This window comes from Patiria miniata, unplaced genomic scaffold, assembly GCF_015706575.1.
Source record: "Patiria miniata isolate m_02_andy unplaced genomic scaffold, ASM1570657v1 HiC_scaffold_3, whole genome shotgun sequence".
NCBI lineage: Eukaryota > Metazoa > Echinodermata > Asteroidea > Valvatida > Asterinidae > Patiria > Patiria miniata.
This window is the reverse complement of record NW_024037069.1, coordinates 26,694,218-26,720,399: the sequence shown is the minus strand read 5'-3', so window position 1 is coordinate 26,720,399 and position 26,182 is coordinate 26,694,218. Positions and strand designations below refer to the sequence as shown.

Here is a 26,182-nt window from a genome sequence, read left to right as displayed (position 1 = left end):
TCCGTTGATGAAATTAGATTTTTATAGCGATATTGCCTTAGTGTTATAGCATTAAATTAAATTCTATTGCAATTTGTTCTAGGTCAGGCCCTGTTTTGTTCTCAATTTGACCGGACTACTAAACATCAAGCCGACATTTCTTCCTAGGAACTATAATATAGGTTTTCCCGGACAACTTTGGAAAATGTACATTTGAATTTGCAAAACATAAATTCCATTTGGCGCTGATTTTGAGAACAACGTATATCTGGGTTTCATTTTTGCATTAACTACCATTCGATTTCATTTTGCATCATTCAAATAAATGAATATGCATAACGTTTCATTTAAAGGATTCCAAATACGTAATTAGGCTTTCGGTTCGACGGATGCGTTGCCGTTTATTACGAATGTGCAATCCAATTCGCAGAAAATCGATTTGTTATTGTGACACGGGCTGAATTGTACAGACTTTTTCATTTGTCATTATTTAAATTCGCAAAGTATGCTTTCAATTTAAATACAGTTTACAGCCTATACAAATCATGATACAGCTTTGTAGGCCTAATTGATCATTAAGGCGTTTGCTCTTATGTACACAAAGGCCTATTTGAAATAGGCAAATGAAATGTTAAAAAGATATAAATCTCACCAAAATAAAATCAATCAAAATAATCTTGTAGGCATATTATTGGGACGGTAAAGGGAAACATCACGTGTCATGTTACATGGGATCCGGGGAACTTTTTGGTTGTTTCTTTGTCTTAATTTATTTTAATGTGTTTCTGTATTTTTCTCTAATTTTATCAAATCGATTGCTTGATTATATGATGCGATTGTGGCAAATGCTGAGCAAAAAAAAAGAAGAACGATTGTCTTCCTCTTAGGTTTTTATTATTACAATAGTTGGTATGTTTTGAAAGACTGCACCACTTGGTTTAGATCAATCATCATGAATATTCAAAAGTTCAATCATTCATCCCATTATTCCTCATATGCTTTTTTTGTGAACACATAAATGAATTCCAATGCTTGACCAGGCATACGTTAAGTAACGCTGCGCGGGAAATCGGATGCACATTAGCGAAATAGATTGATGATAAATTAAAAGGAAAACAGGATTGCGGATGTGCCTTCGATTTCGCGCTAAAATGAAATGTCAATGTACCAAATTCAGTGCACATTCGGGAAATCGTACGCTGTTTATTAACGATTGAATGCACCTTCATGGAAATAGAATTATCATTTGTTAAATTGAAACAAGGATTTGGAACGTTCATTCTATTTCGCACAAAAACGAAAGCTTCTTTTACAAATTCTTGTACGTATTTTCCGAAATTGTCCGGGAAAACCTATAGTACTCCACCCTTCATCAAATAATTTAGCCATGATTTGTAAACTTACTATTGTGGCTCAAACATATGCCACGTTGTCACTAGCGGGAGACATTCATCCTAATCCTGGGCCTTACAAGCCAAAGTACCCCTGCAAGAATCTGTCAAAAGGCTGCAAAGTGGGGCCAGGAAGCTCTTGCCGCGACACGTGTAACTGTTGGTATCACAAGCCGTGTATTGACATGGGTGATGAGGTGTACAAAGTCCTTTATTTATTTATTTATTTATTTCTGATCTTTTACCAGGGTAGCTTCAAGAACATCCATCTTATTCTTGGACATGCGACCAATGTGGCATCCCAAATATCAGTCCTTGGTTTTTTTTGGTCTTCTCATAGTTTCATCCATGAAAATTCCTTTTCATCGTTGTCTAACATAAGTGATGAGTGACCAAGTGATAATGGAACCGACTCTGATTCGAATTTTAGTCTTGAGAGTGATATCTCCTCCCCTCGTATGAGTTCGTCACCATTCGCCAACAAGAGAAGAGATACACGTAGATGCAAGCCTTTAAAAGAAATTCTGATGCTGATGCAGACAAGCGTTGTAAGACCCGTAAGATAGGACACTTGAAATTCTTAATTATGAACTTTCAAAGCCTTTGGGGGAAGACAGATACAGTGGCAGAGAAAGTCAATAGTGAGAACCCTCACATAGTTCTTGGTACAGAGACATGGCTCAGCGATCAGATAGGCAGCTGTGAATGTTTCCCTGCAAACTACACTGTCTATAGGAAAGATAGACCTGGCACAAAGTCTAAAGGAGGCGTGCTTATTGCCGTGAGAAATGATATCATTGCTACGCATATGCAGGACCTTAATGTAGATGCAGAGCTCCTGTTGGTCAAAGTTCAGCTTGTGAACCAAAAACCTCTCTTTGTATGTGTCTTCCACCGTCCTCCATCCCATGGAGAAGAGCCTCTCCTAAAGCTGCACGAATCACTGCGCAAGATTAATCAATCTAAGAACCCAACAATCTGGATCGGGGGTGACTTCAACGTCCCAGATGTGAACTGGAGCATGACCGTAAGGAAACCACCAGCTGAATGCCTGTACACAGAACGTGTGTCTTCAACTTTTTGAAATCATCCACGACTTTTCATTGACACAGCTTGCCAGTGAGGTCAACCATGTTCATGAAACAAGAGTGACAAGGGTCATGAACATCCTAGACTTGCTGCTTGTGACTAATCCTAATTCAATCCCACCGGTCAAAACCTTACCACGTGTATCTGACCATTCCATCCTGACAGCGGAGCCTTCCATTAGACCCACCATTCAGAAGAGCACCCGTCATAAAGTGTTTTTCTTTCACAAAGCAGATGTTGATGCCTTGCAAAAGGACATGCAGTCTTTCCAGAACTCCTTCCTTGATGACCATGATTCAAGAACAGTTGAGGGTAACTGGGAAATGTTTAAAGCGGCTCTACACTCTGCAGTTGATAAACATATCCCGTCATCCATCAGAAGTTCCCGCTTCAATCTTCATTGGATGAATAGACCACTGAAACAACAGTCCGGAGGAAGAACAGATCATTGTATAGAGCAAAACAAACAAACAAACAACACCAAGCATTGGCAAAGATATAAATCCCTGAGGCGCTCCACCAAGAAAGAAACTAGAAAGGCTGAGAGAGAATACATTACTACGGAGGTGTTTGAATCTCTACGCTCTATTAGGCCAAAGAAGTTCTGGTCCTTCATCAAAAGCAGAAGGAAAGATGCCTCAGGAATTGCAGCTCTGCTTCTTGATAACAAATTGGTGAGCCCTTAGTAGACAGTACAAGTCGGTGTTTACACGGAAGAAACTAGACACCTTCCCACCATCGAAAAGAGAACCACTTCCTCAAATCCCAGACCTGAAGATAGGTATAGCTGGCATTCAAAAACTGCTTGAAAAATTGTGCCATTCAAAGCACCCGGACCAGACTGCATTCACCCTTTTGTCTTGAAAAGTTGTGCCAGCCAAATCGCACCCATTTTGACGGCCATTTTCAATCAAAGCATCAAAACCGGGACACTCCCACTTGATTGGAGGAAGGCAAACATCTCTGCCATTTTCAAGAAGGGAAGCAGAACAGATCATTAATACCGGCCAGTGTCTCTAACCTCAAACATGTCATCTACAGTCATGTGATGTCACATCTCCAGAAACACAATGTTTTAAATGACTCTCAACATGGATTTTAGGTCACGCAGATCCTGTGAAAACCAACAGCTCACCACAGTTCACAATAATATTCTGTTCTGCAATGAACCGAAGCCAGGTTGACGCTATTGTGCTCGATTTCGCCAAGGCGTTCGACACATTACCGCATTAGAGACTGCTCAAGAAACTTCATCATGTTGGCATTCATGGATCACTTCATAAATGGATTTCTAGCTTCCTACTGACCCAAAGAGAGCAAACAGTTGTCATCCAGGGAGTCAGTTCCCAACCAGTCCACGTCTCATCTGGTGTACCACAGGGCACACTGTGTTGGGCCCTCTCCTCTTTTTTAGTATATCAACGATATTGCCGAAGGACTGAACTCGAATGTCTGCTTGTTCGCCGATGATTGTGTCATTTATCGCAAAATTACATCTTCATCTGACTGCGAAGACCTGAAGACACTAGAGGAGTGGGAGCAGCGCTGGCAGATGTCATTTAAACCAGAAAAATGCAATATTCTCAGATTCACCAGTAAGAAAAACATCATCCACTCTTCATTCAAGCTCTCTGATCACATTCTGGAATCAGTTAAAAGCCGCAAGTACCGGACGTCGGCACCTCTCATCGGACATGAAATGGAATACTCATATCAATGCAGTCACAGCTAAAGCTAACAGCATGCTTGGTTTTATTGGCGAGCTGCGAAGCAGATGCGAGCCTATGTAATACCGATTTCCGTACGTCTGTCCGTCCGTCCGTCCGTCCGTCCGGCGTACGAACGTCCGGACGTCCGCGTTCAGATAAAAATGTTGAAGTTTTTGGTTCTAGCTAACTTGGTAAAAAAAAATGCAGTTTACATGCATCATCTCTATAACTTACAATTAGGTTCATTTCATTGCAGTTAATTTTATGATTTTATTGAGGAATTTTAATTAAGGAAAATGTTACAGTTTTTAATTGTTAAATGTATGTAATAGTGGGAGAACATGTACATGTACATGTATACATGTATATACCTGTATAACATGTACACTATGCATTTTGGGGGAGCATTCATGTGTATACTTATGTGCATGTGCTTCTGGTGTGATCTTTTAGTTTTATGGGGTTGGAGTAGGGATGGGTAGGGATTGGTTGGGGAGGATGGGGGTAGGGGATAGGGGTTTGGGTTGGTGGGGATGGGGTAAGGGAGGATAGGGGTTGGAATAATGGGTTTGGGTGGGGTGGGGATGTGTAGGGGTGGGGTGGGGACAGGTAGGGGAGACAGGTAGAGGAGGATGGGGTAGGTGGGTGTAGGGGTTGGGTTAGGAGGGGGTGGGGGAGGGGGAGGGATATAGGATTGAAGTAGGGTTTGGGTTTGGTTGGGGATGTGTAGGGGTGGGTGGGTGTAGGGGTTGGGTAAGGGGAGGGTGGGGGAGGGGGTGGGATGCAGAGATTGGAGTAGGGGTTGGGGTGGGGATGTATGGGTATGGGAGAATGGGGTAGGTGGTAGTAGGGGGATGGGGGAAGGGAGGGTGGGGGAAGGGGAGGAGATAGGAATTGGAGTTTGGGTGGGGTTGAGATGTGTAGGTGATGGGGTGGGGGGAGGAGATAGGGATTGGAGTTTGGGTGGGGTTGAGATGTGTAGGTGATGAGGTGGGAGTGGGTGGGGGAGGATGGAGTGGGTAGGGGGTTGGGGTGGGTAGGGGGGGGGGCAGGGCGGGGATGGGGTAAGGTTTGAGGCATGTGGTGATGATGCTGCGTCTACATGTACATGTACATACCCATTCATGTTCCGCATTTGTGGGGACTACACAATACCGGTAGTTCTTCCATGGTAATACATGTATGGGGACAGAAGATTCTGTGGGGGCTGCAAAAAGGATCCACAACTGGGAACTTAATACCCTAACAATGGAAAACTTTCATGTATAAATGGAAATATATGTACATGTATTTATTAGGACATTTGTTGACTTTTTATGTTGGCATTTAAAAACTGACCCCTACACCTTGGCACATCAACGAGAATCCTGATCCCCATCATGCCCATCCCCCAACCCTACCTTCAGCCTCCCTTCCTGCCTTCGACAGCGAGCCATGGCGGCTTCGCCGTTCTAGTTAGACGCAACTTAGGTCCAGCCCCACCCAAGGTCAAACTCTAAGCCTATCAAAGTTTAGTCCATCCTCATCTCGATTACTGTTCATCAGTGTGGGATCCCTTCACAGCCACCAATAAACAGAAGATTGAGATGGTTCAACGAAGAGCTGCCCGGTTCATCACTAACACATATAGCTGGGACAATTCTACATCTGTTACTGCTCTTCTTGAAAAACTGGAATTACCCACCCTGGAAATTTAAATAGGAGATACGTACAGCGCCTCACAAACTTCCACAAAATCTTCAATGGACAGATCGACGTTAAAGTTCCACCTGAAATAATCATTAGGCAGCCAGAAATAACAACGAGACGCTCAAAACCCATCTACCTTCAGAGGCCCTTCACCAATATCAAAGGACTCCAACACTCATTCTTATATCAGACCAGCAAGGATTGGAACGGCCTCCCTCAGCACATTACTGGCATAGGAGACACCAATCAATTCAGTGATACCCTTAGACCCCTTAGCACTCGTCAATAGCATGTCCATCCCTTCAAAGCTAAGTGATGTTCCTGTAGGAGCTTATCAGCTATATATCATTCAAGATCAAGATCAAGCCAAGACTTTGCTGCAAAGTACCTTTGTATACAAATATACATGTAGATACAGATATGTTCCCTATAACGTGGCTTCGACGTTTACCCCGAAATTCATTCAGTGAAATACTGGTACTTTTACCTTATTAAAGCTTGCTATTTAACCTCTGTGAACAATTTCGGTGTCATGAAATTGAAACCGAAATTCAAAAACGGCGGCGTCCGGAAATTGGGCACAAAATCGGCCGAGTGTTCCCTAACGTGGCGCACTTGAATAAATCGCGGAAAATTCCAAATTTTTTTTTAAATTTCTGTAAGGTTGACAAATTCTGCTAAACCATTATTATCTCTACTTTACATACCCAACAAGAAGTGTGTCAGAAAATAATGTTCTTATTTTGCGGGACATTTTTAAAGGGTTCACTGTGCACTTCGAAATAAAATCGGAAAATCACGCCGAAATAAATTGTTCTTCTACCTTTGTAACGGGTAGATAAACTCGTGATTTATGATGATCGGGAGTGTTTAGAACTTGCTGAAATTTCACTGTCTGTGAAATTTCAGTTAAAACTTTTGCTCTATAGCTAGGCGCGCGCTACAGGCGAAAAATCAAAGTGCGCCACGTTAGGGGCCTCGCCACATTAGGGTACAACAAATACATGTACAACTATTTTCACTTTTATCCCCCTTTTATTGATGTATTCGTTCATCATTCATTCCTTTATTTTTTAAAATCATTTTCCGGTGTATCCGTCTTTTTAACGTTTTTTTTTTTTTTTTTACTTCTTCAATGAAAATCCAGCTCGCATTACTTTTACAATGCGTAGCATGCAGCAGGCGCGTTTACCTACCTACCGTAAGCGGCGCCCTTCCCGATAGCCCAATTTAATCTGAAGACGTCATCGCACCTAGTCACCTGATCGACGTACATGTACCTATCACTGTCGGTATCACCCATCGCGCCGGCTCGGTACATGATACATGTCATTGTGTGATATCGATCGTTCGTGATCGTTGTTGCTTAACTCCTAACAGTAACAGTAACTAAAATTTAGTGTGATCAAAAACGTCATTGGACGATGTTGCTGACATGAACCATCAGTAGCCGATCACTGGATGTTGACATGTACATGGGCATGGATTATCAGTTTAATCGGTTATCGTTATCTTTCTGAGTTGACATTTGTCATGATTGTGTAATATTAACTTTCACCACCATCAGTCACTCCGTTGTCTGGTTGTTATATTCATGGTTATCGTTGTGCAGTGTGCACATAACGTGTAGGCTTAGGCGAGATATCTGCGTGCACTGCATTCAGCGCAGGTCAGAAATCGTCAGAAAACTGCACGACCAGCTCTGGTGTGCTGCACTGCACTGCATATCATGATCATAGAATTTCACAGCACATTGTGATTGTATTGAATACTGCTTTTCAACATGGGACAGAAAGGACGGCAGTTTCGTCTGCTTCTCTGGAAGAACTTTATTTTGCAGGTGAGATGAAGTTTGTTTTCAGATCAGGCTTTATTAGCTTGAGTAACTCCAGCTGACAATGCTCATATTCATTCACATGTAGCACTGGAGACATAACCTATTCGTTAGAGTGTGTACTGGTACTTGTAGCAAGAGACCCTAAAAAAAGGGCCTCTACAAAAATGGTCCATTTTCACCTCTATAATCCCACCCCAGATTCCATGGACAGACCTTACACCATTCAGCAGTCATTCACAAAGCTAATGATCGACTTGAAACAGAACCCCCCCCAAAAATGTGAAAATCGTTGAAGATTTCGGCGGCTTGTCCATAAAAACTGTCCAGTTCCACTTATGCAAATGAATGCATCACGTGATGATTATCGGAAAAAAGTTTGCGCGATGTACGGGTGTATGTGGGTACCACACCGCTTTCAAGCGCCGCTAGTGGGTTCAATTTTCGTCTGGTGCATTGTCTTGCTTTCCACGACTGCTATTCACGAATAAAAGAGTGATGAATGACTCAATCTTACGGCCGTTTCAAACCTTGCAGGGTCGTGGTCGTGATGCAGGTCACAGGTCATGCAAAATCTATCCAATCAGAGCATTCATCAGCCCTTCCCAGCGTCCTGTTTGCAGGGCAGGGGGTACGAGCGAATATTAATTATTGTACCGTCCAATCACTTAATTGCTAAATCAATTAAATTAGCTAATTTATTAATGAAATTTAATGAACAGTGTTTTGTTTTTTTAAGATTAAGTACTTTTTTTATTGTACAGTACATCATACATGTAATGCAATTTAAAGCATTTTGCAAATAATGTCAAAACTTGACCGATTGAAGGGATCATTATCATTCTTTTTACGTTAACAAATAACAACGGGTTGCACAAAGGAAATTATGATTTATTTACATTTAAGAATATAAATAAAATGCTAATTTGTTTTACAAGTCAAAAAACTTGAAGTTGGTCTCCATAATTGAACTACATGTACCGGTACTTCAGGAACTTTGTACACTTTTCAAGCAATTGCCGCTAGCGTGCTTATGACTGCTTGCCCAGTCCCCTTGCGCAAGGTTCTCAATTATTGCGATCGCCTTGCGCAAGTTGTAACGTGCGCGCGCAAATTAAAATGATGCAGTGTAATTTGCGTGCTTCGGGAGTCCCTCGCGCAAGTTTAAACTTGCGCGGGGGAGCCGGGGGACTCAAATTGCGCTCGACATTAGTACACAATATCTTTATTAACAACCCTGGTCATCATGGTCATTAGCAATTCGCAACAATTTATGATTTATAAAATCCACTTTTTTTTAAAAGATGGGCCTTCAAAAGAACTTTGTTTAATATTTTTTACTTTTAAACTGAGGTTCAAGTTATCTCTCAATGGTGATGTTTGAACTTGAAAACAAAAATTGATTGACGAAGTTGAAATCAGGTTAGTTGTTCAAAGCACCGGCCGGCGCGGCCAAGTTAAGATTTTGAGCACTTTTGTTGCAAATGAAAATGATGTACCGTATGGAAACTTCCCAAATTTGATGAAAATCACTGACATTGCTGTTTGGCCACACTTCCACCACCATGTACAAAAACATGTAGAACTTTGTCAAATTTTGATTTTCACATTTAGGCTTAGTTTGTAGTTCAATATTTGCTTTAGAAGCATACTCACCCTCTTCATAGGCTAATAAGAAAGTGCTGCCTTTTTAAGATGTCTATTTTTCGTGAAATTTCCAGATTCGTTTGTACACGTTTGCATATCAAAATTTCAACCACAGAATACATCTAGACACACCACCTGAGATACAATTACAGATCAGTGTTTAACCTGTACTAAGGTTTACTTATGTACAATTTGGACAAAAAGTGAACTTTACATTTTTTGTACCATTCAGGTGGCGTATCTGGGTGCACACCGGTAAATAGGCCTAAATCCATCCGACCTCATGAATAAATGTTACACCCTCAAAATATTCTATATTAGAGAGTTCTGAGCGTAGTTAAGTTGGGTAATTGAAGAGATAATTTATGGCAATGAACCCTGGCCCAGACTTGGGGCTTCCAATTCTGAGCATTTTGGATGCAATTGGGCTCAAAAGTGGCGCTATTTTGCCATGTTGTGGAGGGATCGTTTTTCAAGATGGCTACTTGATGGGAAATTAGGGGTCATCTTTTTTGGGTGAGAATTTCTCGAAAAGTCAATGGTCAACCCACCAAAAAATGAAAAGAAATGAAAGATGACATGTTGACCATCATTTTTCTGTGCAGCTTAAATACCTGTGAGAGTTCTGAGTAGGCCTACTGTACTTTTATTAAAAGAATTTTGAAGTACATGTATGGGCATTTAGCAATGGTGTCTATGGGAATTTTAATACAGGGGTGCATTCATCTAGCAATTCTGTGGCCATTTTGAGGTTGAAATCTGATTTTTTTTTTTTTTTTTTGCAATTTGAAGGTTGTTAATTATTGCCTATTTGAAAGCCATGTGATGGCGGACATTCAACTTGGGCCCTGCTGTCGGCTATAGTATAGTGTAGTTACGGGCCTGGTTCCGTTCCGTATATAAAAGAGAACAAAATCCAAGTTTAATTTGACTTACCAAACTACATACACACGTTGTTGGCGTCATTAAGAACATGCAGGTACATGTACATGTCATAGATAGAGGTCAGGGTCAAGGTCATTTTTGAATAATAAAAAGCACCCTTGACTCTAATTTGATCGAAACTAAAGAGGGGCCCGTAACTACTCTCCCTGCTGTTGCCAGACCATGTCAAATGTCAATAAGGCAATAAGTTTGGTCCAAGTTACTCGGGCTAGTAGTTTTGATTGTGGCCATTGTAGCAATGGGTCCCTCTTTCTTTTTGGACCTTGAACTAAAGTAAGCTGAACTTCTTTAATTTTAACAACCATATTTTTTTGGCAATTTTGAACAGGATCTTTCGGTAGAAATGCAATTTTCTTACACATTTTTCAGTTGCAAACCATGCGAATCAATGCAGTTTTGCGCATTTACGGTGCGTCATGGTGATGGCAATTTTTATATTCATGTTGGGATTTGCATTGTCATTTTACGCAAAAAAGTTCCCTAAAAAAATCAAAACAGTGCCCTGTAACCACAATAGTTAAATTTTGCTAATAAGCCAGTTCGGTATCTCAATGAAGTAGTCCAGGTCAAAGGTCATTCGGGATAAAATTGCTGATGTGACAATACAGCATGTACAATGGACCGTCTCCTTGGGTGTTAATGCGCCTTTGGTGAGCGTTGGATTATTCTGAATGACCCGTGACCCACATCATTGTGCGCATAGGCAGTTGAAATACCGACCTGGCTTACTACTTGAAGAACTGCAACTAAATGTATATTCTCTAGGATAAGGGAGTGTAACTACACAATGGCCTTGATTGCTGCAACTGAGGAAAAGAAAAATCACAACTAAGATAAAAACACTCTAAAGCTAGAACAGAAGAGAGGCACGTAAGCTACGCAATCACAATCTTACATGTAATAATGTGTTGCGAAAACAGGCTTTTTTAACCATCTAGCAGTCATCAGACCCCAAAAAATGCTATTTACCACATGTGAGGGACACAAAATTTATCACACCTGAGGGACACAAAATCAAAACCTGTCAGTGTCTGAGAAATGCCATATGTATTGTTAATTAAAGGTATAGTCCATCATTTATAATTTTGTGCATTTTATTCGTTTGAAGCAACAAAAGTTTTCACAACCTTTTAGAAGGATGCTGAACAACTAACTTGATGAAGTTTCAGCTCAGCTTCAGCTGTATATTTGGAGAAAAACAACATTCTAGGTTCTCGATTTCAAATCAAAAGTTGCTGAATCATGTTTAAAATTGGGCCTGAATTCAGCGTCCGAGACACGTTCTCACTGAGCCGATTGCAGCTACGTGATGTCGCGCACTGACCCGACGAACTATAGTAACTGCGCGCTAGTGTGCGTCATGTCAACGCCAGCGCGCGCTTCGCCAAATAAAAAAACCGAACTACATGTACTAACGGAGATTTTCAACGGTGCGTCTTAAGACGCACCATTGGAAAGGCCTTTTTTCGTTGATTTCTTCAAAATGACAGCATGCCAGAAAGAATAATTTTACAGGGAGTTTAGTTCCCTTACTATCTTTCAACCATGTATGTTTTTCCACAATAATTACGTCAGTTACTTTTTGGATGGCTGCAAATGATGGACTATAGCTTTAAATACAATTATTGCAAAGCTGCCATAAAGGATGATACATCTAGGCTATTGATCACATAATCAAATTGACAATATGTACAATTGTTATAATAGTGAACATTAACTACATGTACTTTTTGTAAACTATATATGACAACATGTAGGTCATTAATTGGCATGTCAGTCATCTAATTTGTAAAGGCTTTGTGAATCCACTCTTCTATCATGTTTATGTTGCAGATCCGACGTCCCATTGGAACCACATTCGAATTGCTGCTGCCATTTTTTGCCACAGCACTGCTTCTGCTCGCAAGGTGAGATGTCACAAAGATATCATTTGCTGTCCATGTCTCGCAAGCCATTTATGTGACCTCACTGACAAAGCAACTAATTACACATGAACATTAATGGTAACCTTAGTCAGTTCAAGTCATTGTGGAATGTTCATTTCATTAACATAAAGAAAGTTCTACATGTAACTCTAATTTTAACCTCAACCCCCCTCCCAATATTTCAAAAAGTTGTCTTCTTTTTTTCACTTTAACATTATTATTTATTACCTCCACCAAGGAGGTTACAATGTTTTCATCGGCGTTGGTTTGTAATTGGTTGGTTTTCTGTCAAGATTTAACTCAAAAATTATGGACGGATTTCATGAAAATTGTTTTAGGGGTGGTCCTTGGTACAAGTACAAATTGATTAGATTCTGGAAGTGATCCAGATCTGGGTCTGGATCTATTAGATTTGGAAGTGATCCGGATCTGGGTCTGGATCTATTAGATTTGGAAGTGATCCGGATCTGGGTCTGGATCTATTAGATTTGGAAGTGATCCAGATCTGGGTCTGGATCTACATTTGTATTAGATTTGGAAGTGATCCGGATCTGGGTCTGGATCTATTAGATTTGGAAGTGATCCAGATCTGGGTCTGGATCTACATTTGTATTAGATTTGGAAGTGATCCGGATCTGGGTCTGGATCTATTAGATTTGGAAGTGATCCGGATCTGGGTCTGGATCTATTAGATTTGGAAGTGATCCAGATCTGGGTCTGGATCTATTAGATTTGGAAGTGATCCGGATCTGGGTCTGGATCTACTTCTGGCACCCCGTGTGCTAGACCTGTGAACGTGGCTCTACATAGCCACGGATCGCTGTCAATCTGTGGGCTCGTGATGTATTTTTGAAATACCCGGTTTGAGACCTTCCACTTATGATACATTCCCGAATTTAACGAGTACACATCGTTGAAAGCAAGTTCACATCTTTTTCCAGTTTCAAATTATAAGGCACTTACGGTTTGGACCAGAAGGAAGGGTCACACAATTACCGGTAGGCACACACGAGATAACGATCCTGGATTATTCTTTAATTTCCGCAAAAGTCAAGTTCAGGTCTCTCATGGTTGATTTTATATTGAGTTTATATTGATTTTCAAAGATTAAATCTAGAAATTTTTAATCGCTTGTAATTTGACACCCAATGACGTCATCGTGACGTCAGAGTAATATGCACCACCGGGGATGAGGGTCAATATACCGGTATGTTGAAAGTTTAAAGTTCATATCATACACTGTTTAGCATTAAGGAAGAAAACCCGCTGAGAATTGTCCGGAAAAAAAGAAAGAAAGAAAGAAAAAAAGAAGATTTATCAGAACAATTCTAAACTACAACCCGACCACTCAACAAAATATCTTACTGCGCTGAGCCCTCCAGTGTCTTTCTCTCAAATCACAGTTTTACCCCATTAGTGTGAAAATGAGAAAGGAAAAGAAATCATTTATTGACAAACATAAAATATACACCCTGGAGACAGCGCTCCATGATCTGGTATGTTTATGAGCTTTGTAGAGGGGCCACTGGTAACCTCACTTGTTTACCAAATCCATTGCAAAATTCTTCCTGGCTACCCTTTTTTTTCAAAGCTCAAACTCATGACTCAGCATGCTTTCAAGTTGTATACACTGCATACTGATCATTTTGTTTTCCCTAATTTCTATCTCTCTGTAGAGTTCTCATCAGATCAGAAGACCTCTGTTTCAGTAAGTCTTGATTGCTTTATTGTGTTGATTAAAGGCTGGGGGGATGTGTGTTTACAGTAATGACCAAAACTATGCAGGTAGGAACATTACATGCACATATACATGTAGGTAGGAAATTTTTTTTATGTTTCTCTGTTATTTTTTGCACTTAAGTTTGTTTGCCTTAGTGTATCTTTAATGCTTTTCTTTTTTTATTAACATTTTCAATTGACTAATTAACCAATAGTTATGCAACAAAAATTTGCATATAGGGAAGACTCCTTTTTTTTCAAAATGTACTTTTTTAAAATTTTGTTGGCAAAACATGGTACAATACAAAGTTGTGAGTTCGGCAATTGGGCCTCAAATAAATCCAGGTAGGTTGAGTAACAGTATACATTGTAGACCTACATGTACCGGTACCACAATTGTTTCCATTGCCTAACCACTCAAAAAAGTCCTATTGGCCTTGAATTTTTCTTAGCTACATACGGTAAGTACATGTTTATAGCCCATAAACATCTTGTCTTATCTTGTGGGAAGATCCTTAATACTAGTGCTGTAACATCCTGTATTTAATTTACGGTAAGTCATGATGCAAGTTGCTGTAAGACTTTATAGTTTCCTCATGAATATTTTATGAAATGTACACACTATTGTTGAGGTTGAATGGTGAAGCTTGGACCAAATAGACTACAAACATGCTGCAATTGGCCCTGACATATTGTGTTTAGTAATGTTTTGTTGCCTCCCAACCCTACATGTAATAACCCTAAGTCATGTTAGTCAGTCACACATTTACCAGGAAAAGATGACATTATCAACCCAATTAACAGTCATGCAACTTTCCTGTGGATCTGCCAAATTCCTTTCTTTTTTACCTCTGTCTTATGCCATTAAACATATTTTTAAAATCTCCCAAAATGTCAAGCTTAACTATGGCATGTACATTCTGCTCATTACAATTTTTAAACAGACAATAAATTGTTTCCTGAGTTAATTTCCCTGCCACACCTTTTACACAGGCTAGTCACCAACAGTCAGATCATAATATTGTAAGCAAGCACTGTGACTAGTCAAATTCCATCAACAGACAGAAGCAAGCAAGTGGTAGGCACAGCTGTCTAACCAATCGCCTACATGTATGGTCAAAGCATAGCTGTATCAAGTTACATAAATAGTCACAGCCAGTCAAACCTACCGCTGGGAGTGGGAGCTCTTAAAACTGTTGAAAACAGTCACTTGGCTGATTTTGACTGAAAAAACAACAACTTTGCACAGAATGTATGTTTGCATAGCACATGTATTCAAATACTGAGCCGTTCAGAGACTCCATAGTAACTCCTCAGCTTCTTGACATGTTCAGCTACATTGGATAAGATTTAAAATGTTCTGCACAAAACTAGTATCATAAAATGTGTCTTAGTTGTTTTGTGTGAAACCGATACATACAGTACATGTACGCAACCAACAATATCTTTGGGAGTTTTCATTCATTTTATTATTATTTATTTCTTATTTCAACTGGGTGGCCCATTCAATGGAATCCACTGGTCTACCATGGGTTCCAGCATACATAAAAGACAATAAACACATAACAGTGTACACAAACAATCAACTTAAAAAAATACACATTCCCATAAAGTCACATTAATTTTAAAAGTCAATTAAATCATCGTTAACTATGTACATTCACCAAAAAAATGAAAACTCAATTGCTTAACTCTTATAATGTCTGATGAATAATTATTTTACTCCTGTTTGTTATGTTCCTGTTTGTCCCTGCGTTTTGTCCCTATTCATTACAAGTAAATAGTATTTGTACACAGGTTGGGGTACAAAAGCTATGCTTCACCCTAAAGGCCTACTACCTAACGTTGTTCCGAGTATGTATTTTGTTGATTTACGATAAATGTTAATATAATACATGTAATTATAACATTAATTTTGTATATGAGGAACAACGTTGAATAAATGTCTAGCAAACTGAAATTGAAGTCATGAAGCATGAGAAAATAGGACCCGCCCAAAACTAATTACCAGAATCGTATTAATTTACATGGTAAAAATTCACTTATAAAATAAATCCTGTGCTGTCTGTCTGATGTCTGTCTGATACATCTTTGTGTCACGTTTTTTGTGGAAGCACAAAATGCCATACATGTATGCATGTATCAACGTTTCCTCTCTTATTATGCTGTAATCCAGCATTTTGTCCAGTGTATGCCTGTGCTTTTAGGCCTTTTCACATTATGAACGTCCGATCCGTGTCGAAATCTACATGGTTCCAACCCGTGTCAACTTCTAAAAATTTCAACAAGGTTCAATTTCGCTACATTTTCACACTACTCATCGCAAACCCAGCGTTTTTGCCACATGTGTAATGTTTCGACCCGTTTATTGCGCGATCGTTTCACACTCGGCCGTCCGCCCTACACGTGTTTTGTAGCTCCAACCACGGACCCGCACTTCATGTCAGTCTTTTTTTCTGATTTCGGGCCCATTTTACATCGGAGGATAAAATATTCTGTGACTTGAACTTCTAGCACCATTGAAAGTATATGCGAAGAACGCACGAAAACTCAAGCGTGGTCGGCCACTTCTACTTTCTAGTGCTTACGAAAAAGCAAGCGCGGTCTGCAGGTGTAGCGTGAATTTAGGTGATATGAAATACGGACTCATTAAGGTACATGTATTGCGCATGCTCATGCATAGATAATTAGAAGAGGGACCGGTCATGTGAAAGGGTTTAACCAATAAAAGGGAAAAGGAGTTGATTTTCATAAGAGTCCGATTTTCATATCACTCCGTAGGTGGCGCCACAGGGCAGCAGGTAAAAGGTTATTTGTATGTTCGTTGCATGCTAAAAAGTAACAACTACAGCGTGATGCTGCATGCATGCACTCTCGTACTCTGGCCGGTCCGCGTCCAATGAGTCGATATGCTGAATGTCGAACGTAACCCAGAAGTGTTCACACTACGGCTTTCAACACGTGTTGGACTTCTCGACACGGATCGAGAATTCTCAACCCACCTCCCGAGTAGGGTTAGTTTCGACACGGGTCGAGCGCTCTACACGGGTCATTGCCGTGTTCAAATGTTGTAGTGTGAAAAGGTTAGTCCATTTTACATGTGTCGGACCCGTGTACAACACGGAGATTTTTCGTAGTGCGAAAAGGCCTTATGTGGTATATGCTCCGATTTCACTGTCCTCTGAAGCCACGGTTAGGTCATGAAAATTTTTTCATTTCAATTTATTTGTTTTGTTTTGCTTTTTTTGGCAAATTTGTTTTTTTTCTTCAGATTTTGAATAGTTAGGCCTACATTTAGGCCCTAAATATTGCAACATTATCTCTATGAAAACACATAACATAACGTTCATGATGAGAAATGTGGCAAAATGTGGCGAAATTGCTTCACCAAGTTTACCACGCCCACTTGGGGTCAGCAGTTAAATGACTCCATGCAGCTACTTTGCACGGCATCCCGCTAGTGAAGGATCAAACTGACAACACATGATGTGTAAAAAAGACCGACCTTATACAGCAATTAAGAGTGGGCAACCAAATCAACTGCAAAAGAATAAGAAAAACTACAATATTACAAATTACAGCATAAAGTTACTGTTTGGCCATGTACAGGTTCTTAGCAATCCTCTCTCTGCATGGTTTCATAAGCCTAAAATAAATTTGTAATTCAAGGTAAAATGTAAATTATGTAAGTGCCTGTTAGACCATAGACATGATAGACAAAGGAACATTGTACTTGTTTTTATGGTCAAACATAAATATTCTGTAATCCTTTCATGATCAGTGCATGATACATGTACCGGTACCGGTACGTGTCTACTGTCATGACTGTACTGCCAGGCGGTTGGTAATTTGTGTAGTTATACTGGCCCTGTTCCTATTAATAGAACAAAACTACATGTAGGTATCTATAGGTTATTGGAGTCGCCTACATGTTCTGCATGTAGATTGCAATGTTAAAACAAAATAAGAATGTTGTGGACAGAACCTCATCGATTTAGCAGTGCATCAACTGAAAAATGCGTCAGAAAACTGTGCCTTCTATGAATAGATACTGTTCAAAATAACAAAAATAGGGTCATCAGAATTAAAAGAAGAGTGCCTAAGGTCATGAATGTTACAGTATAGTTCAGTTTGGAATGATGAAGCCACTTAAAAGACTATGAAGGGCCTGTAACTACATGTACTCAATCACCACATAATTAAACTTGGAAAAATATCAACATGCAGCATTAGCCATAAGGGCGTCTTGCAAATAAAAAAAATTTCTATAATGATTCCCAAGCACTCATCCAAATCTTTGATAAATATCTACCGGTAACATGATTGCTGTTGTTTCCATGGTTACAGCAACCTTTGAGCCAGGCTTCTCGGAGCAAGAGAGTCTGTCTGCGTCGGACATTGAGCGGCTTCAGACATGCGTCACCAATGGCACAGGATGCCCCCAGTTGGCTTATTACCCAAACAACAACCTCAGTAAGTAGTTTCTTCTTTACATAAGGACATACATGTACCTTGTTTATTCTGTGGTTGTCAAATTTCCGACCAACCCTATTTTGGACTCTGACCATAAAAAAATACTTTTTTATTCCTGCCGATCCTGTCTGGAACTCCCATTAAACAAAAACAACTACATCTTTCCAAAGATGGCTTTTGTATTTAGTTCAGTGTTCACCACCCATGATAATCTCATTGCAATAAACAAAACAAGAAACAAAGTTTACTTGGCATCATTTAATCTAGCCATCTACATACATGGGTTCAACTGCAAATTTTTGTTTTCTTCAGATTTTTTGTTATTTTGCTGATGGGCCAACCCTACTTCACTACTTCAGAGGCCAAAAAATATGAGAACCATAGAAATAAAACGGGATGCCAATAATATTAATGTCCCCCAACAGTCTGACAGGAATGATTATCACAAGATGTTCTGATGATTCTTTTTATCGTGGCCCATTACATGTCAATGTGCTGAATATGACTAAATGTAATTATATCAGAATGATGGATGATTTATTTATGAGATTTATTTACAAGATGAGATAATTTATTTAGTCCCTATACATGTAAATACGAATGATTCAATTACAACAATATGTATAAAATTACATCTTTTTGTATTATAATTTATTCATTATTAATATGCCATGTATGTGTTGACAGCGATGCATTACCTGTAAAGAGTTGACAAATATTTGGGATTGTAGGGGCAATTCCACGGTTACTCACGTTACATTTTTTATGTACTTTTGAGATTCCTTGGGCTGTAATTACCTTACTGAAAAGGTTTAAGAACTGTTATCCCCATGTTAGATACAGTAGACATACATTGTAGACCTACCTCAGCACCAAAGATGACATCCAGAAAAATGTGTTATGTATGATAAATAAAACACACAAAATCGGTTACTCACGTAACGAAAATGTAACGTGAGTAACCAATTTTGTGCATCTTGTTTATCATACATAACACATTTTTCTGGATGTCATCTTTGGTGCTTAGGTAGGTCTAGGTTTACTCTATCTACCATGGGAATAACAGCTCTTAAACCTATTCAGTAAGGTATTTACAGCCCAAGGAAACTCAAAAGTACATCAAAAATGTAACATGAGTAACCGTGGAATTGCCCGTATGTTACTTTTAGCAAAATGATAACAAATTCTGTTGTTAATTACTAAAATTACATGGACTTTCACATTTTTAAAAAGTTACACGTACATGTACACATCATGTATATTTGTAAATAAATCAGGCGTGTAATCATCATATTAGGGAGATTTGTCAATGACCTGTTCCTATTTTATATATTTATTTTGCATGTCAAAAAGCTAAAACACATTGTCTCCAATAATGAGTTCATCTCAGAATAAATATCAGACATGTACATGTACATCAACAGGATCCCAATTACATCCCACCAATACATTTGTCAATTTTTTTCACAATAGTTCCCATACTCGACATGATATTCCACTGAGTTCACATTCTTTCCATGCATAGGGTTATTGCCTGCATGAGGTATTCACCAAGGCTTGTGAATTATGCAAATCTCTGTATGTGTATTATGCTGACCTCATGTTTATTCATTTCCCTCCCTCCCCCACTCCCCCCCCCCCCTCATCAGCCTCTGCCCTAATGCTTGGCGTAGCCCTGCAAGTGACAATCCCTCTGTCTCCTAGTAACTTCTCGTCAGAGGAGGAGTTGGTGAAAACAGCAGCTGAAGACCTGGACAGTTACTATGGAGGTGAGAAGAGGGAATTTGTGTCAGGTTTACTTATAATTTTTTTTCATTAAAAGTAACAGCTGAACTGTTGAACATTGGAAGAAATAAACTTTATTCCAATAAAATACAGATAATAAGCTTCAAATCAAAGTAATACATGTTTCAATTGTGGCATTTTTTTTTATAGTTTTCATTGAAGTTAATAATTCCTTGCAATTGCCTAAAGAAGTATTTGGAAAAGATGAACTGTCAGTACTATTTTTAGCTTAACCCTGAAAAAATACATTTTTTGTTTTCAATTTTGTGTCTGTGACCAATTAATGTGTCTGTGACCACATGGTTATGAATGTGACTATTTCAATCATTGTTTAAATATTTGCATGCAGTGATAGTATTTGACATTGGCAATGACACCACAACACTCCCTAAGGATGTCACCTATAAGATCCGTCTGCCTCATGACATAGTCCGACAGGAAACTTGGCGAACCGAGCGGACCTATCCCAACTTTGACGTAGTTGGGCCACGACTATACAAGTAAGCTTTAATTCTAGTTTGAATTTACCCAGATCCAAGACAGCCTGGCAAAAGTGTCAAACTGTTTTTTTTAATGTAATACTAGTTTCAGACTGACATAATATCTGAGTCGTTCGCTCCAAACCAAAGTAATCCGTACATTTGAATGAGGCGCATGAAAAGTTTGATGTTTGCAACAGTTAGGAGAAACCTCGTCAACAGTTCAACTTTACCAGAGTGTCTTGATATAAAGATGTTGCTTTGAGTGTTGCTTTACACTGCAAGTTCACCTGTCTTAAACACTAATTCTCTTTTCGGCCCAAGTCACTTCAATGGGAGTCAATGGATTATCATTGAATCTCTACGTAACTATCCATCATACACAGCAGTACTGTTATTGACTAATGCGTGAGCACCTTTCCCCTAATTTCCAGGTGTTTAAATGTGTGTAATTAGTGTACACAATCTGATTACTTGATAATCCCCTCTACTGTTACATACAAGCATGAATGTTGGGGAAACCTCTGAAATTAAGTCCTTGTCAAAAACAAAATGATCCTAAATGTGAACAAATGGCAACTGAGAAAAGACAGTTTCATGAAATCACCGTTTGTACGTTCTCAGAAAATATTTTAAACATTTCTTCAAGAAATATACAGTACGGCTCCCAAATTGAGTGGTCTATCAACAATAAAATACAACTAGAGGTTGTAGGAACAACCAGGCAGTGTTAGGCCATGGACTATCGCAAACTTTTTTCAAACACATCAACAGTAAATGCATGTTTTAATCCATGTTTAACTTAGTCAACATGCCGCTAGAGGGCGCTGTCACATTTTATGACGTCACCTGTAATATTTTTGTAAAGTACATCCTAGGCAGAAATTCACATCGTTGAAAGCAAGTTCACATCTTTTGCCAATTTCAAATTATAAGGCACTTCCGGTTTCGACCAGAAGGAAGGGTCACGTGATTTTGCACTTAATACTGTAACATTTGAGCAATTTACGCAATTTGTTTTGACTTGGCGTGCCATAGAAAGCAATAGACGCGCGATTAGTTTGTCGCCGCCAGCGGGCTAGTTAGTTGGTGAACGCTACTCGTGCTGGGAGGACCAACCAAGCCTACCGGAGTGTCAATCTCAAGGAGGCGAAAGGGCGTACTGCAGTAAGTACATGTACATGTATATGTGCCTACCTACCTTTAGCGTGGGACATATAGCGGAGCCATAGAGGCGCGACTGTTGGCCGGACGCCTCGAGGGACGACGTACGCTAGCGAGCGTACATCTACTGAGGCATCGGTCCGAGCACTGAGGCGCAGGGCTGCTGTAGGTAGCGGTGGAGGCGTTAGGACTCATCAGGAAGTTACACGCTCCATATAAACCAGGCTCACGAGGAGCCTACCCCTTTGAGGCCCGAGGAGACGAGAGGCGTTGCCGAGGGAACAACTGTACGCGACATTTAGAAGTTCATAAATGCAGCACTTGCGTGGTGGATAAGTGCAAACTAGTGGCGGGAGGCGCTATACACTCGCTAGAGGCGCCATAACACTCACTTAAAGCGCTGCTTAGGGCTTATTCAAGTAAATCACTTTAATCATAATAATTGATCTAATTAAATAAATCAGTGAAACCTTCTTCCTTTTGTCATTGCGTCACAGTCATTTTTACATGTTTGTCAGTCTGAATTGTCTGTCCGGAAGTGAGCGATCTACCGGTAGTGAGTAGACTGAGTATACGTGATGGTATATTTCCAACCTAACGGACCTGCACCTCGGCGCTGTTAGGGTTACTCGCCTTACCCGCAAGTGTTCGCCGAGGACAACCGACCTGGCAATAGTAAACCCGCCACAATACCAAAAATGAAGACCCTGCAATATTGTATCGATTGTCATAAAAAACAAAACCAAATTTGTAGCAGTTGATATTACATGTACATGTATATTGATTTTCAAAGATTAAATATGGAAATCTGTATTTGCTTGTTATATGACACTTGATGACGTCATTGTGACGTCATTGCCAGAAACCTCCAGAGCTATATTTACTGTGCTATACATGTATATAGCCACATCTTGCTTATCTCTCACGGTTGATTTTTTAGCAATTGTTTAAGGTTTAACGGTCTTTTCTTTATAACTTCCGGTCTGATGACGTAATCAATGTTTTCGCGCACAGGTCTTTTCTGCATTAAGTTCATCATGTATATTAAGTTTGAAGCGATTACCGCAAATTTCGCCACATACATCAAGTGATAATGAGTTTTTGACGTTTTTTAACCTGCCGCTAGAGGGCGCTCTAACATTTTATGACGTCACCTGTAATGTGTTTCTGAAGTACAGCCTAGGCAGACACTCACATCATTGAAAGCAAGTTCGTATCTTCTGCCAATATTAAATAATAGGGCACTTTCGGTTTCGACCAGAAGGAAGGGTCACATGATTTTGCACTTACCGGTAATACCGAAAATTACAACCCTGCAATATTGTTTCAATTGCCATAAAGAACAAAATCAAATCTGTAGCAGTTGATTTCACATTGATTTTCAAAGATTAAATCTAGAAATCTTTGATTGCTTGTAATATGATACTTGATGACGTCATTGTGACGTCATTACCAGGAACCTCCAGAGCTATATTTACTGTGCTATATATAGCCACATCTTGATTACATCTCTCACGGTTGATTTTTTAGCAATTGTTTAAGGGTGAAAGATTGATTTATAGTAACTTCCGGTTTGATGACGTAATCAATTTTTTTTCGCGCGGAGGTCTTGTCTGCATTATGGTCATCATGTACATTAATTTTGAAGCGACTACCTGACTACCGCAAACTTTGCCACAGACATCAAGTGAAAGTGCGTTTTTGACGTTTTTTAACCTGCCGCTAGAGGGCGCTCCAACACTTCATGCTGTCACCCATCATATTTTTTAAAAGGTCAATCCAGGCAGACGCTAACATCATTGAAAGTGAATTCATATGTTCTTCCACTTTCAAATTATTAGGCACTTCCGGTTTCGACCGGAAGGAAGGGTCAAGTGATTTTACGTGCACAAGATAAAATGAAGAGCATGTACATGTATTATCATGTCGATTCCCGCAAAATTCAAGTTCCGGTCTGTCACGGTTGATTTTATATGGAATTTCAAAGATTAAATTTATTAAACTTTCAAGTGACGTCACGTGACCCATGATGACGTCATAATGACATAATTACAAAAAAGCACATCTTCAATGGATTGTGCATTGACAAATGAAGTTCATATACATGTATGTTTCCATTTTCCAAACAGTTCCGGAGAAGAATTGTGTCTTGGAGAATAAAAAAAAAAAAAAGTGAACTTTTACAATAACAATAGGTGTTGGGCTCAAAAATATCTTTCTATTGTCGCATCATCGTGAAAACGGAAGCCCATATTCCATATGCAAATAACCCTAGGAGTCACACATGCGCAGTGGAAAGTGGCTGAAACGTATGTGGTTATCCATTGAAAAACAATTGTAAAATACAACTAAAGATTCGCGTTTGTTGTTACAAACGCAGAGTGGTCGGGTAGACAACTATTTTATGAACACTGTCCAGTTAAGTAATGAATATTTTTATGTAAGAGCAAAGGATCTCGAAATTGAATCCTTTTCAGGACAATCAATTATTTTGTTTAAAAAATGCATCTTAAATGCTGTGATAAATTTCAGTAAACATTCAATGTACACATACAAGTTATTTCTGGCTTGATAACGTCATTAGTCAAAAACGGGAAGTGAATACCGATTTAGTTTGGAGTGGATGTTAATTGTGAAGTTATTGAACGTATGAACATTTGGAAAAAATAAGTGTATGTATTCATAACACCAAACTTCCGGTTTGACGACGTCACAGTATTTGGAAGCAAAAGGTGAACATTCTAATGGTATCGTTATTTGGGCTAAGATATACGACATGGATCAAATGATAAAATTAAATTTTTACAACATGATCGTTGGCAAATTCTCATAGAAGTAACTTCCGGACTGATGACGTCATGAATTGGAAACTTTGCCAAGTTATCTGTGGTTAATCAAAAAATATCAAGGGGCGATTTGGTAAAATTTGAATCTATAGTTTTATAATTAAAGAAAAGAAACATTATTTTATGTGCCGCTAGGGGGCGCCCTTTCGGATGATGACGTAATCACACGTTTTTTGTGTCTGGCATTTCTCACTAAACACTTTCATAATATATGTCTGTAGTAAAATGCTTCCGCTTTTGAGTTATATTAAGTTTTTATTGCACTTCACACCGGAAGTAAAGGTCAAGCGGTTTTGTGTCCGGTAACACAAAATATTTCACACGGCATTGTCTACAACCTCACGAAAAAACAAACACGATACTCTATTTCGTTTAAAAGATAAAACGCAAACTATTTTGTCAAAATTTGCCCTTAAATCGCTTGTTATTTGATACCTGATGACGTCATGATGACGTAACAAAAGTTATAACATCTTCGTAACATGGTACAAGTTCACACAAGGTTTTGTGATCATACCGTTAACCGTTCAGAAGAAATTGTGCTTTGTTTTGATTTCAGGCTAACGTCTTCATTTTGAATTCACCTACGGTAACTTTGACCTACCAGTAGACCCGGAAGTAAAGGTCAAGCGAGTATACGTACACGACAAAAAATGTTTAGCAATTAATGGTCTATCTGATAATAGAATACAAACATCATTGATTATTTAGTTCAAGAGTTATAGGTGAAAGTAATTGGTCACTTTTTCAGCTAAAATCGCTTGTAATTTGACACCCGATGACGTCATAATGATGTCAGAGTAATATGCACCACTTAGGACGAGGGTCGATATATATTGAAAGTTACAAGTTCCTATCCTAAACCGTTTCGGAGAAAACCCGCGGAAACATGCTATACGGGAAAAAAAGAAAGAAAGAAAGAAAGATTAATCGTAACAACTCCAAAGAGTGGTCGGGTTGTACCCGACCACTCAAATATGATTCCTGGGATCAGATCTGTCAGAGAATTTACCAATTCAGCGTTACTAATCTTTAAATGAGTGAATGAGTGTGCAGCAGATAACCCTTAATTTAACTTATTTATTTAAAACAAATTCATTTACTTGATGCTTGTAGCTTGTGTAACAAAAGCCTGTCCTGATTATTTTGTTGCATCTTGGGTAATGGCATGAAGGATGTTGCATGCTAGACATATATTAACATTTATTAACATTGTGCTTGAGTTTCAAGACCATTTATTTCTTTTAAAACTTCTTTTAAGGTTTCAAGAGCCTAAAATTTAAAAAAAAATTGATCTAGCAGAACAAGGATGTACATGTATGAACCTTTGTATAAATTTGGGTTGTATTTTATTCAGCAGACATCACAGCTACATGTAGCTTTATTTTATGTCTGTTGGAGTCAGTGCATGCTTGTTTTGATTCTGATGGACTCTGCAGTGGCATTCGAAAAAAAATCGATACAATGAGACCTAAAAGCAGCACTGAAAATAATGAATTTGTTCAAAC

General features: G+C 39.2%; 1 protein-coding gene across 1 annotated transcript in view; it reads left to right on the top strand.

The window, feature by feature from the left end:
- The first annotated feature begins 7,159 nt into the window (after window positions 1–7,159).
- LOC119738843 (ATP-binding cassette sub-family A member 3-like) overlaps window positions 7,160–26,182 on the top strand; it is a 60,812-nt gene continuing 41,789 nt past the window's right edge. Inside the window, exons 1-6 of the mRNA XM_038213814.1 lie at window positions 7,160–7,697; window positions 12,117–12,190; window positions 13,885–13,916; window positions 18,275–18,400; window positions 20,050–20,169; window positions 20,535–20,685. Of these exons, the coding sequence (XP_038069742.1) occupies window positions 7,641–7,697; window positions 12,117–12,190; window positions 13,885–13,916; window positions 18,275–18,400; window positions 20,050–20,169; window positions 20,535–20,685 (560 nt within the window). The 5' untranslated portion in view covers window positions 7,160–7,640. The remainder of the gene's footprint in view (window positions 7,698–12,116; window positions 12,191–13,884; window positions 13,917–18,274; window positions 18,401–20,049; window positions 20,170–20,534; window positions 20,686–26,182) is intronic.